The 20957-nt window shown below is 32.2% G+C and overlaps 2 protein-coding genes across 4 annotated transcripts; one reads left to right on the top strand and one right to left on the bottom strand.

Moving 5' to 3' along the window:
• The first annotated feature begins 8725 nt into the window (after positions 1-8725).
• LOC112777033 (uncharacterized) lies at positions 8726-10130 on the top strand. The gene has a single exon (XM_025821313.3). The coding sequence runs from the start codon at positions 9002-9004 to the stop codon at positions 10022-10024; it is 1023 nt and encodes a 340-aa protein (XP_025677098.1). The 5' UTR covers positions 8726-9001; the 3' UTR covers positions 10025-10130.
• Positions 10131-11911: 1781 nt separating this feature from the next.
• On the bottom strand, positions 11912-15044 carry LOC112777034 (uncharacterized). Of its 3 annotated transcripts, XM_025821314.2 has the most exons (8): positions 14769-15044; positions 14492-14688; positions 14289-14398; positions 13828-13893; positions 13578-13660; positions 12858-12904; positions 12299-12377; positions 11912-12200 (listed from the first exon to the last, which is right to left on the bottom strand). In XM_025821314.2, exons 1-8 carry the CDS (start codon positions 14829-14831, stop codon positions 12111-12113), a joined length of 735 nt encoding a protein of 244 aa, XP_025677099.1. In that variant the 5' UTR covers positions 14832-15044; the 3' UTR covers positions 11912-12110. The 3 variants fall into 3 exon arrangements, with proteins under 3 accessions (XP_025677099.1, XP_025677101.1, XP_025677100.1); XM_025821316.2 differs by lacking the exon at positions 12858-12904; XM_025821315.2 differs by lacking the exon at positions 13828-13893.
• Positions 15045-20957: the final 5913 nt, after the last annotated feature.

Below are 20957 nucleotides of genomic sequence, written 5' to 3'. Positions count from 1 at the left end.
CTGAAATTATAACAAAAACACCAAAACTCAAAGTAGAATCCAAAAAGTAAATTTTTCATTAAAACCTATTAAAATTAACTAAAACTCAATGAAATGTACTGAAAACACTAAGAAAACAATGCCAAAAAGCGTATAAAATATCCACTCATCAGTGGCTAGGGAGAGATGTTCACACTGTCATCAGAGGCATTTTCTTCTTCTAGACCTTCTTTTCTATTCTCAGTAATAGGAACTTCATTCTCTGTCTTTCCCACTACTCTTCCACTTCTCAAGCTAATGGCTTTGCACTCTTCTTTTGGGTTAGAAATTGTGTCTCTGGGGAGAACATTTGTGGATTTCACTGTTCTTTGAGCAAGTTAGCCCATTTGTATCTCTAAATTTTTCATTGAGGCTTCTTGGTTCTTTAAACTAAGGCTTGTTCTTTCCATGAATTTTTCTAGGGCTATTTCATGGTTGGATAGTCTCTGGGAGTCTACTGGGTTGGAATGTGGAGGGTGTGGCTATTGGTGGTTTACTGAATGATTATTTGGGTTTTGGTGGTGATTGTTAAAGGCATTCTACTGGTTGTGTTAAAGGTGCTCTGTTGGGAATTGAAGTGAGTGGACTAAGGGGTGCTATTGAATTGATTAGGCCTTTGGTTTTGATTTCTCCACCAAAAATTTAGGTGGTTTCTCCATCCGGGGTTATAAGTCTTAGAGAAGGGGTCATTCTGGGGTGGTTTTTGAGGATTGTCCATTTAATTCACTTGCTCCAATGAGGTTTGTCCATACTCTATCCCGTCACCCTGAGAAAATCTATTACTAACACCATAAAAGTTTTCTTGAGAGCTTACTGCCGACACTTGCATTCTTCCTAGGTGTTGAGTAATTTCATTGATTTGTTGAGATGTTGCAATGACCTGTTGGGACATAACTTTATTCTGAGCCAAGATAGTATCCAAAACATCTAACTCCATGACTCCTTTCCTTGCTGATCTTTCAGAGGAGTAAAAATATTTATTATTGGCCACCATTTTCAATCAATTCTTGCGCTTCCTCAGTAGTTTTCTTCATATATAAAGATCCTTCAGCTGAAATGTCCAGTGCCATCCGTGAGGAGGGAGTGATGCCATCATAAAATATCTGAAGCTGGACCCAGTCAGCAAACATATTATCAAGACATTTTTTGAGCATCTCCTTAAACCTCTCCAAGCTTCATATAGTGATTCTTCTTCTTGCTGTCTGAAAGTTTAAACATCGGTTCTGAGCTTAGTAAGCCTCTAAGGTGGGAATAATTTGTTTAGAAACTTTGTGACTAAGTCATCCCATGTGGCTATGCTCTCCTTGCATTGATTCTCTTTCCACTATTTAGCCTGGTCCCTTATAGAAAAAGGGAAGAGCAATAGACGGTATAGTTCAGATGAGACGCCATTCATCTTGACAGTGTCACATATTTGCAAGAAATTTAAGATGAATAGATTAAGATCTTCCTGCGAGCTTCCACTGAACTAGAAATTTTGTTGAACCAATGTGATAAGTTGTGGCTTTAATTCAAAATTATTGGCTCAAATAGTGGGTGTAATGATGCTACTTCCACAACTATCTGGGTTAGGGTTTATGTAAGACCCGAGAGTCCTCCTAGGTGGAGGGACATTGACATTATTCTCTGCCATGTCTTGTTCAGAAAATTCTTCTTCAACCTCTTCTTTAATCTCTTCTTCAACTCTTTAGTTTCTAGCTTGTTTTCTTTGCTGTCAAAGAGTCCTTTTGATCTCAGGATCGTATTGAAGCAGCTCTTTATCCCTGTTATTTTGCATAGACAAAGACAATAAGAAAATCAAATTGGAATTTCCTTCACGAAGTGAAGAGAATTCCCAAAAGGGGGAATAAAACAAAAAATAGTAAATGAGCAAAAAAAAAGTATAATCTAGGAAATCAATTGCTCAGTAGTTTGTTAACCACAATTAATCCCCGGCAACGGCGCCAAAAACTTGATGCAAATTTTATAATCCACAAAACATCGGCAAGTGCACCAGGTCAAATCAAGTAATACCTCAGGTGAATGAGGGTCGATCGCACGAGGATTGATGAGTTAAGCAAGCAAAATCAACCAATTATTCTAGTTAGACAACCAAATTGGGGTTTTAAAGGCTTTCAAATAGAAAACAGTAAGTAAACGAAGCAAACAGAGAGGCAAACAGTGAGTATAAAGTAACGTATAATTGAGAAAGTTAAGGTTTCAGAGATGTTAGTCATCCGAATTAACACTTTTCACTTTCTATTCTAATCATGCAACTATTCTTTTATGGCAAATCATTAGTAATTAAACCCCAATCCCTTGGTGATTCAATTTCTCTTTAACCTAATTAAATGCTAATCCCTTAGTCACTTAATCAAGAAAAGAGTTGAAGAACGTCCACTAATTTATAAGGCCACACAATTCATAAGAGTTTAACCTAGTTGATTTTATGTCACTTATCAATCCAGTTTCAAAACTTAAGAATTATGAGAATCGATTTTCAAGCTTAATTCAATTAATCAATTTTCTAAGAGATTAAGAAAATTCAAGTCAGAGAAGAATTATTTTCCAACATATTCAAGCCCTTTGAGATGAAGAACAAAAATCATTTTTTAAAGAGGTAGGAATCACTTGCATTAATTAGAAATAGAAAAGTTATTGCATTAATCCATAAAACTAACAAAGCTCCTAACCTTAACCGAGGAGAATTAGAATCTCATGCTTGTTCTTGAAATCCTTAAGAAAATAAAACTCAAAAGTGCCGAAGAAGGAAGAGGTCAGGACCCTCTTCCCTTTTATACTAACCTTAATTGTAAATTCAAATTCAAATTAAAAGAAAATCACAACTAAAACAGAATCAAATCTATTTTCTAATTATTCTCCACTGAGAAGATATCTTCCTTGATTGCTTGTGATCTTTAATAAGGGTCAACATTAATGAGCTTGTGAATGATTCTTCAAAGGTTGAGAATTTGAAGAACAGAAAGTCTTAAATTGAGGTTCTGGAAGAGGCAGCAAGGTTTATGTTGTACGCGGCATGTTCCAAGTTATACGTGACATGAAGAATTGGAACTGGAATGTCTTCTATGGGCTCACATACAACGTTAATTAGGCCACATTGTACGTGAGCCAATTTTCTCAATGATGGGCCATTTTTCCCTTTCACGTTATACGTAGGAAATTTCATGTTATACGCATGTGTGCTTACACACACCTTGCCAAAATCTCCTATGTTGTGCGTGCGCACGCATGAGTGCGTACGCACATCTCCTACGTAGTACGTGAAATTGCCTACGTACTACATGAATTGATTAATGTTTGTCATTTGTGCATACACATACTTCCTTTTTCTTCCTTCACGTAGTAGCCATATTGGTTCACATATAACACCCAGGCTCCTTTTTCTTTCTAGGAGCTTTTTGTTTCTTTATTGCTTCTGTTTCCAATATCCTTCTGTTCCAGGGAGCCTTCTATTTCCACTTTTCATTATGTTTCTTTGTATTTTTTTCTGAAACTTCCTGTAATCAATTAAATTTAACTAATCAAAGTAATATTCATTCTAACCTCAAATTTATTAATTATTTAACAGGAATTCTTAATAAACCACTTGAAAACAAGAGGGAAAATACTAAAGATGCGCACACATCAGAGAAGTGTTATGAATTCTCTAAATTAAACAAGAAAATAATCCTTGAAGAAAAAAAGTAGCAAAAAAAATAAAAATAAAAAGCAAGACCCAAGGCTCTGAGCATCAATAGCTAGAAAGGTTAAGTGTGATCAAAAGCTCAAAAGAGTTATTTTCTTAGCTATATGCTTGTGGTGTGAATGTGTCAAGGAATTCTTGAGACAGAGCAATTAGAGTCAAAGCCAAGTGCAAATAAAGAGCATTCCAAAGGCTCTGAGCACCATTGACTGGAAAATTTCAAAAGAAAAATCAAAACTCAAAGAATTTCCTAATTAAGTGCTTGTGGTGTTTTTGTGTCAAGTAAAACTTGAGACAAAATATTTAGAGTCACGGCTAGGCTTAAGATGCAAAGCACCAAAGAAAATAAAAAAAAAAGAGAATGATGTGTTCAAGGATAAATCAGAGGTTTAAAAGAAGAGAATTCATAATATTATCCGGATTCTAGTTCCAAAGGACATTAACATTCCTGAGCTTCAAGGGATAGTGAGATACCGAAACTATTCAGGATCATAGTGTCATTAACCCCACTCAGAGAATAGACAAAAGTTTAATTGGAAACTTAACTCTTAGGCGAACCCACTTCTCAGATTCATATTATTTTCAGTTGTTTGAGAACAAGCAACAATTCAAGTTTGGTGTTGTGATGCATGAGCATCTTTTCTATATTTTCTTAGTATTTTAGATATAGATTTATTAAGTTTTTATGAGATTTTAGTGTTTTAGGCCTGATTGAATGCTACTTTAACGCGCATTGTGGTTTTATTGATTTCAGAAAAGATTCGGGCGAGTTTCAGAGAGTTCATGCAGAAAAAAAGGAGGAAATTGGATGCTCTCAAGCTGGCGCTAAACACCAGTAGCGTTTAGCACCAGACACCTCGTACTTCGTGCAAGCTTGCTGTCAAGCTGGTGCTAAACACCACGACTCGGTGTTTAGCGCCAGGTGCATCGTAAAATGCACCCAGAACCACACACTAGTGGTGCTAAATGCCAATCTTGGCATTAGCGCCAGGAGGACAGTAACTTCCATAATTCTCTTTGCCTCAACGGCGCTAAACGCCGAAATATCCCATTTTTGGAGTTCAAGAAAGGCTTTGATGGCTTTAGTTTTTAGTATTCATTTATTTTTCTTTTATTATTTAAAAACAAAACACAATCTTTTAGGTTTTTAGTAATTATTATTTTATTTTATTTTCAAATCAATTAGGTTAGATATAAAAGGTGAAAAGATTCATCCCTTCGAGCTCTCTTCTCTTCTCTCTTCCTCATTCTGCAAATGTTAGAACCCTAGTTTTCTTTGAGCCATGAGCAACTAAACCTCCTATGTTAAGGTTAGAAACTCCGTTTGTTTTGATGGATTAATACTATTGTCATTCTACTTTTGATTAATGTACTGATTTAAATTCAATAATCGCTTTCGTTCTTCATCCTAGGAATTAGAGTATATTGGAAGATAACTCTCTTTCTAATTACCCGGACTTAACGTGATACGTGACATATAATCACCTTATCTTTAGACACTTAGGGTTTGTATGACTAATAAACTAGAATTGGACTTAAACCTTTACTTTAAATTAAGTTGCCAAAGAATTGGCAGTTAATTAGGTTAGAGGAGATTAAATCACTAAGGAATTAGGGTTTAATCAATTAAAGTTTGACATGAATTGAATCTTACATGATTAAAATAGTTAGTAAGAATTGTTAATCCAAAAAAGTAAATATCTCCAAAATCTTAACTATTTCTCATATAATTCTCACAATCCATTTACTATTTGCTTTCTTAAATCTTCTGAATTACTATTTAATGAAATTTGAACTCAAAAATGCTCCTTTGTTCTTGTCTGACTAACTAAATCACTCAACTATTGTTGCTTAATCCATTAATCATCGTGGGATCGACCTTCACTCACTTGAGGTATTACTTGGTACGACCCGGTGCACTTGCCAGTAAATTTGTAGTTTTCAAAATCCGCACCACAATTTTAACGAAAACTAAAAATCAACCAGAATTTCAAATCTCAAATCCAGAAATTCAATCAAAATTTCAAGGTCCAGTTTTCGTATCATCAATCACAATTTAAGATATGACAATACAAGCAATTCAACAAATAAAAGATTTAAAAGCATATATGGAATTACCTACGGCAATTGCGATTGATGGTGACAATGTTGATATACGAGCAGTGGATGGTACCATTCCAGGCAACGGTGACAGAAAACTCACAGTCATAAATGGCGCTGAGTATGGTGCCATCACGATGGAGAAGGTGGTGGACACAAATCAAGAACTGGCAAAGGTGAGGGTGACGTCACCACCACCAAAACCACCGCATCTGAACTTGCACACAATGGTCTTGGTCAGTGCCGATGATGTTGCATAGCTAAACAGAAAAGGTGGCATCGAGGATGAAGAAGCAGCAAATCTAACAATAAGTAGTGGCGTTGAGGATGGCGCCTCCACAAAGGGAGAGCAGATGCTCGCGGAGTCCCCAATTAGCGGTGCAGTGACGGTGAAATACAAAGCGGCAACGGTGAAAGGTAGTGGTCTATGCCGTCCCGTTCCCTCAATCGTGGCTAAGCCACGAGCACTCATGGCGGCGGTCTTTTCTTGGGATATTGAAGAGGAGGCTCGAACGATAAAGAAGTAGGTGGGGGTGACAAGGTCTGACACTAGGATGGCCAGAAGAAGTGGCGACTGACATGCGCTGTGGTGGGCTGGTTGCGGGTTGGATGCAATGGTGGCGCTAGTGATTCTCTCGACAGCAGTGAAACTCAAGACAGAGAAGGAAGGAGCCAATGGAAAGGAAAGAGGTGTGGCGTGTGAGGCAAAGGAGTTAGGTCTCTCTAAAGTCTAACATAAAAAGAAGATGAATGTTCCATTGATTTTAGGTCCAACTTTAAATATTGCAGCCCATTTGAACTAATTTTATATTACTGCTTTAAATATATTCTTTTTGTTTTGGATTGATGGATTGATTTTTTATCATTAGGATCGAGGAAGAATTTTAACTTGTTTTTTAGCAGTGAAATAGAAACTGTTATTTTAATATTAATTTTTTTAAATGTAATTTGCATTTATTTTTTCGGATTAATAATTTTTCTTTTCTACAACCTTGAAGGCAAGGTTATTTTTGAAAGAAAAGATAATGTTAGAATTAATATTTGGCCTATAGCTCAATTAAAAAATTATGTTATAAATAAGAATATGATGTAATAATTTAGATATGCATAATGTAATTAGAAACACTGATTCTCCTCTTGGTCTTAATTCTAGGGATATCTATTTTATTATTTCTAATTTCTATCTAGTTCTCTCTATTTCTTGATACATTATCGTATCATTGGATTAGGCCAAATTAATTTTTAGTATTTTAAATCTTCATGTCATCTCTAAATTTTTGCTTTTTGTAAAAATAATTTTGTACCTATATTTAAAAAATTGAAAGCAACAATTTTTACTTATTTTTTTATTTTGTTTAAGTATAAATAAATAAATTCAAAATTATTTTTTTATAAAAAATTAAAAAAATTAAATCCTAAATATTTCCATATCCTATATATAATATTTTAAATAAAATACATTTACATATATTTGGATAAAAAATTATATTACATAATAATATTTTAAATAGAAGTAGTTAATAAGTTTTTAATTTTTAATAAAACAACCTATTCATTCGTCAAATGATAAATAAAATTTAATTATTTATATTTTAAATAAAATTAAATATTAAAAATATTTAAAAAAAAATCATAATACTAAGGTAAAAAATATATATTTTACCTTTCATTATATTACATTTGCTGTAGCGGTCTCTTTTCCTAGTCAGCGAATATCACTAACACTTTTTAATTGCATCAGAATGGTTACATTTCGTGAGAAATTTAAGTAATCATATAAAAGGGAGAAAAAGTAAATCTTATTTAGATTAGAGGAGTGTTAGGCCAATAAATTTTATAATTTGTAGTTATTAGTTAGTTATTATTAGTATTTTTAATGGTATAAAATTATATTTAATAATATAAAATTATTTATTTACTTTTAATTAAATACTGATCAAATTTTAATAAAATTGTTACTCCATAAATTTTTTCTTTAAATATTTTAAATTTGAGCATACGTTCTGTCCCTCCATTGTTTAATTGGAATGACTTGGAAAGTCCCAAAGTCCAGTGCATCCCAGCTAAACCTTGTCAAAGGCGTAAATCAAGGTACCCATGCATGAACCACTCATCTCTCTCCCAAAGGCCATGGCAAGCATTGACATTCACGACGAAAAATGTTTTCTATTTTTTGTTGTATATTTCTTTAGTATCGTATATTTTTTCCTTTTACACACTATTGTTCTGATATTATAAAATATTTTATATAATTATTCATTTATATTATTTTTATATAATTATTTAAATTATTAATATAAAAAAAGTTATTTTTATTAATATAATAATATATGTGTGTAACTTATCTACACTAATAATGTATTAACATTAAATTCTTTTTAATATATATTATAAATATTTTTATATTATTAATATATTAAAAATTAAATTTCCCAAAAAAAAGAAATAAAACAAAAAAAAAAGGTGTAATTATCAATGTTTTTAGAGCACATATTAAATATATTAAATGTGCTGTAAAAGTATAGGAAAATGTCTCATATACATAAAGCTATGTTTTAGAATTTAATATATAAGATAAAAATGAGTTTAAATAATATGGTGAGTTCTATGGTGTGATTGGTCTCTTTGTTATGGTGCCTAAATTACCTAACTTATTTTTTAAAGTAAAAAATAAAATATTTAAAATAAAATGTAAATCATGTAAAATTTATTAAATATTATTTATTTACCCTTTTTAGTAACTTAGGTATAATGTGATGTGATAGGCACCATAGCATTCACCAAATAATATATTTCATTTATGATTATGGTATTGGTTATGGTTATTGTTAATGAAAACTGAAATGCCTGCTGTTTTCTCTCCTTGTCTCTTTGTCCCTGTTTTCCCTTTATAATGCCAAAGAAGGCTCGTATATGCTCATCATCAAAAGAATCAAAGTACTAAACTTTTGCCAACATTTCACTCAAAAAGGGTTAACCATCCTCCAAAATAAACCCATAAGCACTTTGGACAGATAATATTAGTCCAAAGTCCAAAATTCAACAACTTGGCAACATTCAAAGCTGCAATTTTTCCACAGCAAATAAAGGCAAGAAGAACACACTCCTGAACTCTCAAACATTAATCACATGGTATGAGAAACGCAAACAATCACACACAAGAAAAAGACATATACCAGTAACAAGTATCAAACAAAAAACATGATCCCTGCTTGTTTCAGCCAACCCAACACACCATCAAGCTCACGTACTTCCCAACAGTTACAAAACGTTGTAACACGCATATACCAAACACAACTTTGCAATAACAACAATAACACAACGTACCTCACTCTAAGCTGGTCAAGAACACTTTTTTCTCATTCTTTAACCATTTTTGCACCACAGATATTCTCCATAATCATACCTCTAAGGCCACCAACTTTCCCATTCTTCAGAACAAGACCAGGATCGAAATCCATCTACCTCCCCGGGCGGAAACACAAGCCATCACAGAAGATCAAGATTTACTGGGACTTCTCCAATGCAAGATTCTTCCAGAACCATGCTGAGCCAGAGTCATGCTTCTACCTAGCAATATGGTGCAATGGAAGGCTTGAATTCTTTCTTGGTGATCTCATTCAGAATCAACAAGCACCCTGTGATCAGGTTCTGCTTTCCAGAAGAGAGCATGTGTTTGGAACAATGAGTTATGTGTCAAGGGGTGTGTTCTTGGGTTCTAAACATGAGATAGAGATTGAGTGCATCAATAATGAAGGGGTGTTAAGAGTGAAAGTGGACGGTGAAGTTTGCTTGCTTGTGAAGAGGCTTGCATGGAAGTTCAGAGGGAATGAGAAGATCTTCATTGATGGAGTAGAAGTTGAGTTCTATTGGGATGTGCTGCGTTGGGTGGTTAATAATAGCAATGGTGGAAATGGGAATAAACATGGCCATGGTGTGTTTGTGTTTCAAGTTGGTGACGGTGCTGTATGGCCTGAAATGGTGGGTCCAGAGAAAAGGTTGATGAGGAAGAGCTTGCCCGGAAGCACTACGGTGGGGGCACCGTCGGTGCTGCCATCGCTGTCGCCCGCGTCGAGTTCAGGAGTGTTGCAGTGGGCAGAGGAGAGTAGTGATGGAGGGCGGAGCTCATGTTCTTCATCAACAAGGTCTTGTGGTGGTAATGGTAATGGTAATGGTAATGGTGGTGGGTTCTCTTTGTTGCTCTATGCTTGGAGAATAGAATAAAATTTCAAATTTGGAACTTTAGTTGAATGTGAACTGTGATCAATGAGTTTGAACTTCTCATGTATTATTTCAATGAATGAAACAAGTTTCCATGGGATTTTGACCTTGAATGTATTCACATTAGATTGCAGATTCATTTTTATCTTCTTAATCTGTTTCTGTTCCTTGTTATATATGTTGCTTTTGAAAATCTTTTGACATGTTTTAAAGAAATATATTTGGATATGACAGACCAAAATTTCAAACCAACATATGCTAGGAATAAGAGTATCTGGTTTATTCATTTCTTGAACCAAAACAGCATAGTAGAACTTCATGGCTCTGTGTTTTATGGGACAACTTCCAATTTGTATACTTTAGAATATAATGGAATGGAAAAACTCAACTATCTAACACCTGTAATTTTCTTTCCCTCAAAGTTAGATACAACAAAACAAGATAAGAATAAATAGCATCAAATCTTGATCATTCTACCTTTTCCGATGAAATTAAACATATATTCCATATCATATCATTTCATTTCATTCTACTATTCTATTCATCATTAAATATCCAATCATAACCTATGATAACATGTACATTATAATTAATGATAATGAGTTTCATAATAGGGTTCTAGCTATTGCATTCCAACGAGAATATTATACATGATTGATGAATTTTGAGGGGGAGCTAAAATCACAATATTCTTGGGTTTAAGGATTGACTTTGACTCGTGAGAAATCCTAATTTCAAAAGTCACATTCACTAATCATGATTCACAAGGCTTTAAAGTCCAAACCAGAAGCCAGAAGACTGTTCACACTATGTAAAGTGAAAATATAAAACAAGCAGCACTACCATTCCCACCTTGGATTCTCATATTCAATAATATACCATAGCACTGTCATAGACTCATAGACCCCACTTCAGACTTTATCATCATAGAGGATGAAGGATACAGGTAGAAAAGGTACCCCTAACTTTCCTATAAAACATGCCAATGGTCGAGATTCTCAACAAATTAACTTTCCATTTTAACATTAAAGCAGCAGCAGGTCATAGAATTTTAAGAATAAATAAATAAAAATATACATGAAAGATTTTGGGGGAACAAAATTACATACCAACTATTTGTAAATATAAAAGTACATCTCAGAGACTGTTTTTTATAGACAAAAATGTCATGCTATTAGTAAGAGTTTGATATTCGTATCTTTGGTGAGCTTTTTTGTCCATCCAAAACAATCTTTGAGATATATTTGATATTTACGAATCTTAGTGTCAAAATTTTAATATATTGAATTGGTATGCAGAAAAGTCATCAAGTTCTATCATTTAACTGCGTACTGTATACTAAACTTTCAGTCCAGTAATTTTTTTGTGAAAATACCTGTAATTTAATCATAAATAGTAGTAAATTGCTTATTGAAACAAATTTCTTATCAGTCCTGCTTTCTAGTAAGGATGGATAGGAACTAGAGCAGCAATCATAGAGATTATAGTCTCAAACTATGTGTTTTCCGTACTATAACTGAATTCAAATGATCCAACTTTTCACACGACTTACGTCTTTCGCGGAATTCTTGTTGTTATCTGGATAATTTGGTAAAAAAGTAAACCAAAAAGTCTTCATAATTCATAAGGACACATGGTGGTCTACCAATGCAGCTACCCTCTAGATATGAGAAGGATGGCACCAAAATATGAGTAAGACCAACGAAAATTTACACAAAGCTTCAAGACGTATGCTACAGTTACACACGCTCTTTTAGGCTTAATTCTCCCAAACTAGGGTTAATGGCAAATTCTTTATAGGATGCAATTTGAGTGGACAGTTAAGTACTTATACCAGTGATAGTTTATAAAATGGCATCTCTATACTTTTTTCCATATAAGAAGTATATATAAGGAGATGTATCAAAATTATTTTATTATGGGTAAAGTATATTTTTTGTGGTTGAAATTTGTCAAAAATTTTAAATACGCTGCAAGAAATCCTAGATATGATTTCACCTATATCCTTTAATAATAGAAACAAGAGATACGTGTAGACTGTCAGCAGCTGCAAATAAAAAAGATACGTGAATGCACAACTTTATGGCATTCAAACACCGGTGATTTCAGAGGTAAAGGTGAAAATCTGCAATATTGCTTCAAGTGCAGAAACATTCCAACTCTCAACATGTCTAACAATCTGTCAAGCAAAATGTTATAGCTACTGGTTAGTATGGATTTTTAGAATCACATCAGTAAAGTAATACAGTAGGGAGACAATTGAATTTTGATTCTAACTTTGAAATCTTTATCTAATTCATAATATGTGCTTCCATCAATTGAAATCAGAGGTCTCCAAGGAAGGTTCAAATTGGTCCTGCATATAAGACGAAACCAAAAAAGGGAATAGGAAAACAAACTTTTATATTGATGATGAGACAGATTCTAAGTTAGATTTCTGTTTATGCATTTTTTCCTATATATCAATATTATGGTGAGCATTAAGCAACGCTTCAGGAAGCCAAAAGTTCATAACTACTTGATTGCCTTAAAGTAAAAAGGACACCAGTCACCAGGTAAAAGTTTTACGAACATTCACAGATATTATTATAACCTTTCAAAAGCAGAATTGCACCACTTTACTTTCAGAATCAAGTATCATACTTTGAGCTAATTGGCAAACCGGAAAGTCGCAACAGATTTGAGATGCATATATAAGAAGGAAAACACGCGTGCATGCACACACACACACACACACATATTAAACATGCTCGCCGAAGACTAAGGGAATAAAAAATTATCCAAAAGAGAAATTCGGATGTTATTTATATTAATGCACATAACAAGCAAGGTACACCTTAGTTTCCAAGTTGCTAGCACAAAGTTTGTTTCAGAATCGACATCCTGCGTTATGAATGTATACCATGAGAAAGCATGAAGCTGTATCTTTTTTAACACACTATGTAGTGCAAGAGTCTAGATCCAAAGAGTGATCCAAGTAAATTCTATAGACAATAAGAAGAATGGTAATTGATAAACCTTCCAACTCTTCATATATTAGAAGTCAAATGTCTTAAGATATTGACATTGACAGAGGAACAGCTTCCTGAGATTCGACAGATATCAAAGTTTTCAGTTGACAAAACAAGACGGTAAAACTTCACATATAAAGAGAAGGATTAGAACATATAACCCAAAGAAAGAAATAGATCTTTACTAAGGATAAAAATCCCACACCAAATGAGTTTTAAATGACAAAAGTATAAAGAATAGAGGAAGAGTTCAAATTAACACATTATGAATTCATAATGAGCGTTCTCTATGATCCAAAGTTTCAGGTTCAATACTTGACTAAAGTGAGACAACTCAACTGAGAATTCTCTTGAGAATTGAGATAGATCTTCAAAAAGAATGCACTTTCCTTTCTAGGGAGAATATTGATTCCTAGATAAAAGCCATTAAGGCTGCACATTTCACATTAACCAGCCTATCAGTCCTGGTTAGCTTGTCTAATGTATGATGTATGAACCAATTCTTTGCGGTTTTACAATATACTCCATTTAGAGAGACTGTCTACCTTCTCAATCTTTTGCAGTCTAATTGATGCACAGTCAAAGAAGGGAACGAGCAATTTCAGGTTGCGTGCATATAGCTCCCTACCTGTATGGATGCATTATTGTTATATCCTTAGTTGATTGACACATTCTCAAAGTTATTGATTAAGTTTCTGATGAAGACCAACTAGAAGAAGAGAGACAAACCAAGCACAATAGAAATTGAGGGAGAAGAAATCAGCATCATTGTACTTAGTAGTTACTGATTCTTACCACGAAATTTAATAGTTGGATCTTCAAAGATACAGTTTTCGGCATAAATTGAATTGGTGAAGTTTCCTAGTTGTTAAACATGAGATACATGTCAGTTAATCTTCAAACCTTCAACGAATATGCTCTAAATATTTTAATATTTTATTCATTGTTGAATGCATGCTTGTGTTATGTTGGAATTTGTCCTTCTCTCTTATAACGTGACATTCTATAGCTAGAAACTACTTATTCTGGTTTCAAATGAGTTGTTCATTTAAACAATATATATCCAGATACATTGAACTTTTAAGGTGACAAACTGTCCAAATGAAGGGAGTAGTAAATACATGAGGGTATCATCATCCCATAAAAATAATGGAAGTTAAAAGTGTTAACATAAAAATGCTAAATCAAGGAGAAAGGGGGTAAATAGATGTTAGATAATAGGGGAATTTCAAATAAAGTTAAAAAAAAAAAAATACCTGTAACAAAATAAGCTTTGTCATAATCAGACTGGATGATGTTCAGGACATCATCAACGCTAGAAAGAGGGAATTCATCTCGGAATTCCTCGGTATCTTCGCTCAAAGAGCTGCACAATATCAAGCGCGTAATGATAACTACATTATGCTATGTCTCTCAAAATTGAAAATTGAAGAGTAGAAGTAACTATAGTGATAGAGACCTTGCTTGATTTGAAGGGGATAAGAGCCTCAAGAGCTCCGTCACTGCACTCACTGCAGCTTTGAGTAACGGAGGTGTTTCGGTTTCTGAGTTAGAACTCTTTCTTCTACTATTCGGTGCGCTACCGTTACTGTTACTGTTACTGCTTGTATTTGAGAAACACTGGCATTGGAACACGTGATTCCTTCTCAACTGCAACTGCAATAACATAATTCCAAATGTATACTAGATTCTTCCCTTCAGATAAGAGAAGCATCAAACTATTTAGAATGGAATACCTTGGAATTTGAAGGTGGGAGAAGAGGAGGTGTTCCAATGAAGTGGAATATTGTTTGAGCCATTTCCTACTACGCTTTGATTCATATCATCATTTTCATTTCGGTTCTGAAGTTGTTTCCGTTATAAAGGTCTTTCTTTATGGTTCCCTCAATTTTGTGTGGTTATGGATCCCTTACTCGTAAGTCGTTACTCGTCAGCAACATCCGAGCCAGCAGGTAGCAGCTTTGGGATTCACATTATTCATTTTTTTTTTCTAAGTTTATCTGGCGTCCCCAATTCTAGAGGTGAAAATTTAATTTATTGTTTTATTGAAAGATTTATTGCTGATAAAAATAAATGGTTGCATTTTTATGATTAGATTTTTTTAGGTCTGTTTGGACCTATCTTTGAAAAAGAATTTTTTTAAATGATATTTTTTTAAAAAAATTTTTATAAAAATAAAAGTAATTTTATATTTAGATATTTTATATAAAAAAATTTTTTGTTTATTAATTATATTTAGATAAAATAAAATAAAAGTATTTTTTATTTATTTATCATGTGAAAATATTTTTTTAAGAAAATAATTTTTTAAAAAAAAGATGTAAATGGTAGTTTTTTAAAAAAGATATTCTTTATTTATTTTATTGTTTTTATTTTTAGTATTAGAAATTTGTCAAACACACTAAAAAATAAAAAAAAATTTAATTTAATGACATCTAAACAAACACTAAGTCATGTTTTTCTTTTGAGTAATGGTACATGTACGTTAAAATAATTATTAAAATCAGTCATCAATATAAAATACATATTAGAATGTAAATACATATTAAAAATAAATTAAATTACACATATATTTATATACAAATACATTGATAACTGCTTTTAATAACTGATTTTGATATACAAACAACATTTTTGTTTTCTTTAATACACCAAACCTGCAATAAAATTTATTGGTTTAAGTTTGATCCGTAATCTGATATAAATTGTTTACTGAGTATTATTAGATCACTTGGTATGTTAATAAAATTGAGCTAGCCTAAAATTCATTAAAAAGCTTGATAATTTAAAAATAAATAAATAATAAATAAATTAAATAAATAAATAATAAAATAAAATTAAAGATATTAAAATTAAAAAAATAAAAAAATTACTTAAAAACCTATTCAAATTGATCCTTCGTGATATAACCAGAAATTATTTTTAATATGGAAAGAGAGATGGTGTTTTGGTTGAATATTGATATTTGAAGTGTATTACAGTAGTATGGAAATCATTCAACACGCCCCCCACGTGTTGCAACACGCCCCCCACGTGTTGGCTAAGAAGTTGCCACGTGTCCAACACGTCCCCACGTGTTGGCCAGAATGCTGTCACGTATCCACCACGCCCCCCACGTGTTGGCTTTCCACCCAAAAAATCCACCCATCTGTAATTACACCAAATACTCCCATTTTCAACAAAAACACCAATATTTTTTCCATATTAAAAAAAATTAGCCTTTAACATGTCCAATAATTTCACATAAAAATAATGAATTAAAATTGACAGGGCTTAAAGAGCAAGCATTGTTTCCTGGTGAAAATAATTATTTGACGTCCCAAATAGCAGTGATAATAACTAATAGTTATGGGTGCAATATTTTATTTGGTGTCAATTTGTTAATTATTTCATTCAGTCTTTTACTAATGATAAGTTTATTTGTCGATATTGTTTGATAATCTTTCTTAATATAAATCAATAGTTATCAAGAGGCATAGACTAAAACTAACTTTAAATAACAATAAAATGTTGTTAAAAGCACGAATATTGTCTTAGTTCAAACTCCCAGTATATTTATTCGTAGCATAATATTAGATATTCTTGATTCTCCATTTCAACTAAAAAAAAAAAAAAAAAATATCTACAATAAAGTTGGAAAAAATTTCACAAACAACTGAACAGGTGTCTACTTGGTGTACCAGCAAAGTTGAAACAGGTGTAGTCCTAACCACCTTAGATGCCCTAAGAATCCATTTAAAAATTTTTTAAGAGTTATTTTTTAAAATTTTTGAGTTATGATAAATTACATTAATAATGTTTAGTATAGTTTTTTAAATATGTTTGTAATTTTAAATTTTTAAAACAATTATTTAAGAATTTTTGGAGAAGTAAAAAAAAATTTGACTTCTCTCATTCATAAAAATTATTTTATCATATTTTTATTTATATACAATTTTAAAACAAATATCTTTATGATAATTTTTTAAATATAAAATAATTTATTTATAAACTGTTTTTAATATATTCAACCTATTTTAATATTGCACTACCAAATAAATTCTCTAAACCTTAAACCCTAAAAACACTCTACTTTTCTAAAAGTAAAATGTCTCATCATCATCATCGTCATCACCATCATCATCATCATTATTATTATTCCAAAATTATAAATTATCCCATTTGATCTATAACTCGTTAGATCATCATCATCATAGCTGTTCAGCTATTTTTTTATTGAATTAATTTTATTTTTTTTAGTTATATTATTCACTCTTTAAATTTATTAGATAAGTATTTTTTTTATTATTTTAATATTAATATGATCTTATTTATATCATATTTTGTTGAAATTAAATTTATTATAAAAAAATCTTTAAAATGTTAAATTATAAAAACACACAATAAAGAGGTATATATATTATCAGAAAAAATATAGTTCAAATTATCCTCATTGAAAAAGAGTATATATAAACCAAAATACATGTTAGTTATTTACAAAAGATAATTTTTGTTTAAATGTCATAGATATTTATATTTGTCTTCGTCTTTTTTAAGTGATAAATCAAAATATGGATATGAATTTGAAAAGACCTTCATTTTTTCTATAAATAGTGAAAAAACAAAAGAAATGAGAATGCTTTTTTTTTTTAGGTTTCAAATATCAAACTATAAGAATAATTAATAAAAAAAATAGAAGAATATAAAAATTGTGTATCTGAAAAAAAAATTGGTAATTCATTATAAATCTCTTTATCAGTAATTTTTTTAGTTTTGAAAAACTGTCAGATTTATTAACCATAAAAATAACTATATAAACGCTTCAAGATTATTCAATTAAATTGATTTCTTATTATAGGGACGAATTCAATTAATTCAATTAAAACTCGTAGAATTGAAATATCTTATTTTGCAATAAATTTTTTGAAAAGACAAAAAAAATGACATTAATTTTTATTTGTCTATGACAAAATATAAATTAAATGACATTACATCTAATTTTTTAGGAATTTATATTTAATAATAGTTACCTGCAATAATATTGTTTGTCACCAAAATGAGCTAGTTGTGCTCTTTTGAGTTTATGGCTAAAAAAATTTAAATTTTTAACATAAGTAGTATATACGTCTAAATAGATAGTATTACTATATAATATAAAAGTTTATTTCATTACCTTTTATTCTTTTGATCCAATATTTCTCTTTTTATCATCTTCCATAGCTGAATTTTGTCTACTTTAAGTGTACCTCCCCAACTAATAGAATATATTATGAGTGGATGAACCTAATTTAAAAATAACCTTTGATTAATAATATTAAAACAGAAATACGTATCATCAATGCAATTGTCACCGTCATTAATATAGTAATACTTACTTTATTATCAGTTGATCTCATTGATAAAATTAATTGTTCATCCTTTTTATTTTCTCCATAACTATTGAAATTCTTTTTCCTGAAATTTATTGCATATATGTAGCACAATATATTTAAATAATGTTTCGTATGTTACTTTTGAATTAAATAATGATACATCTCAAATTTTATTTCTAAAATTATGAAATTGATATCTAGAAATAAAAATTTAAACTTTTTCCAAAATAAATATAAACATTGCATAAGTTAATTTCTTAAAAAACTAATATTGATATATTTCAATGATGTATGATATTATTTTTATAATTTATTCATGTAAATTTTAGTTGGTGCGTACTTGTTGGGTAAAGCAGGTGTTCGAATTTCTTTCTCTTATCTCTTAACATATCTTGATGAATTTTTATGATATCAATTTATCTGTTCAAAAATATTAGTCATTAGTTGTTAAAATTAGCAAACAAAATCATTTATTACAATGTTAAAATTATAATACACGATTTATATTGTAACACCCTACCACACTGAGCTTTACGCTTAAGTCGTAAAACAGAGGTGGTGTAGTATTACGACCTCTAAAATAAAATGTGTACATATAATAGCAGAAATATTATAATATACTAGGAGCCTTGAAGAATAGAGGAAATAAAAATCGTGAAATAAAAGCGCAATGCTCAAGAAACGAGTTAACTTGCGTGCTAAGAAATCTATAACCATCAAGCATAAGATTATAAAAGTAGGAATAAAGTGCAAAAAATACAAAATAACAAGCTCCTAACTCAGCCCGCGAAGTCAAAGTTGGCCGGAGAATATTCACACACACACGCACACACGCACACACGCACACACGCATGCACGCACGCACGCACGCACGCACGCACACACGCGCACACACACACACGCGGAGAGAAAGCTAAGTACATATATATACAATACTGTATAACAAAATAACCCAGTAACCACTTCGCTTCAGGAGTCTAGACGCCTAACGAGATGCCTCTCGACTTGCATCTGAAAAATAACAACATAGTATGGGGTGAGAACCAAAGGTTCTCAGTATGGTAAAGGTGCCACCCACATAAGATATAAGGTCCTTACTCACATAAAGCTTATCTCTTATGGAGTAAGCCTGAACTTATCTTGGTATAATCACGTAATTTTTGAATTTTGAAAACTTTTGGTGAGTGGAATTGCTTTTATTCTCAAACCATATTTTTCAAAATCAGCTGAGATTTCTTTGACTCTATACGCTCTGCTCTTTCTACCAAAGGTCCTTAATTTGAACTCTTTTCTTGGGATGCATCTAGATTTTTCTTCTTGTGCATTCCAATGTTTCGATACAACTTTGTTTGACCGTATACAAGATTTTCTTTCTGATCTCCCACGAACACCATTTGTATTGCCCATTCGTCTTTCGAGCTTAATGTCTTTCTGAAAACCAACTCGAGCCTATACTAGCACCGCATATGAATCCTAGCTATAACCAGCAAGACATTGATTCCTTAGAGAAAGACTTTTAGACGCAGAAAGAGTTGAATATGTGTCAGAAGAGATGGATGGAACTTCTAAAAGATTATAATTTTGAATTGAATTACCACCCAGGAAAAGCGAACGTTGTGGCAGATGCCTTGAGTCGAAAATATTTATATGCAGCTTGGATGATGCTACGGGAAGAAGAGTTATTAAAGGTATTTCAAGGTTTGAAACTAGGAGTTAGGAAAGAATACGGGATTCTGTGTTTGAGTCAGTTGCAAATTTTAAGTGATTTTAAATCAGAACTCCTGAAGGCTCATCAAGATGATGAAGCATTACGTAAAGTATTGCCGGTAATTGAACAGGGAAATTAGTAGAGAGTGTCAAAAAGTAAGGATGGTTTATGGAGGTTTAAGAACCGGATTGTTGTGCCAGATGTCGGAGACCTGTGACAAAATATCTTGAAGGAAGCCCATAAGAGCAGGTTTTCAATTCACCCAGGAAGCACCAAAATGTACCAAGATCTAAAAGCGATGTTCTGGTGGCCAGGAATGAAGAATGATGTGGCATTGCATGTATTTAAATGTTTAACATGTTAGAAGATTAAGATTGAGCATCAGAGACCATCAGGAACCCTTCGGCCTTTAGAGATTCCACAATGGAAATGGGAGAGTATCGCTATGGATTTTGTGACAGATTTGCCTAGGACCCGGTCTGGTTATGATGTTATTTTCTATTTGGGTAGTTGTGGACCGACTGATAAAATCAGCTCACTTTCTGCCCATTCGAATAAGTTGCACAATAGGAGAATTGGCTCGAATGTATATCAAAGAGATTGTTAGATTGCATGGCGTGCCTTCTACCATTATATCTGATAGAGATCCTCGTTTTACATCAAGGTTCTAGGGAGCCTTTCAGCGTGCATTTGGGACTCAATTGAGTTTGAGTACTCCATATCACCCTCAGACAGATGGTCAATCAGAGAGAACTATCCAGACCTTGGAGGATATGCTAAGGGCTTATATTTTGGACCAGCCAGCGAGCTGGGATTGGTATATGCCATTAGTGGAATTTGCTTATAATAATAGCTACCATGCGAGC

Source organism: Arachis hypogaea, chromosome 19 (assembly GCF_003086295.3).
Source record: "Arachis hypogaea cultivar Tifrunner chromosome 19, arahy.Tifrunner.gnm2.J5K5, whole genome shotgun sequence".
NCBI lineage: Eukaryota > Viridiplantae > Streptophyta > Magnoliopsida > Fabales > Fabaceae > Arachis > Arachis hypogaea.
This window is presented reverse-complemented; position numbering and strand designations above follow the sequence as displayed.

Excerpts from the sequence above, each read along its gene's own strand:
- LOC112777033 (XM_025821313.3), top strand. The coding sequence starts at position 9,002 with ATGATCCCTGCTTGTTTCAGCCAACCCAACACACCATCAAGCTCACGT.
- LOC112777034 (XM_025821314.2), bottom strand. The coding sequence starts at position 14,831 with ATGGCTCAAACAATATTCCACTTCATTGGAACACCTCCTCTTCTCCCA. Across the intron at positions 14,689-14,768 it reads TCCCACCTTCAAATTCCAAG|TTGCAGTTGAGAAGGAATCA; the intron begins GTATTCCATTCT and ends ATGTTATTGCAG. Across the intron at positions 12,905-13,577 it reads GACTGCAAAAGATTGAGAAG|GATGTCGATTCTGAAACAAA; the intron begins GTAGACAGTCTC and ends TTCATAACGCAG.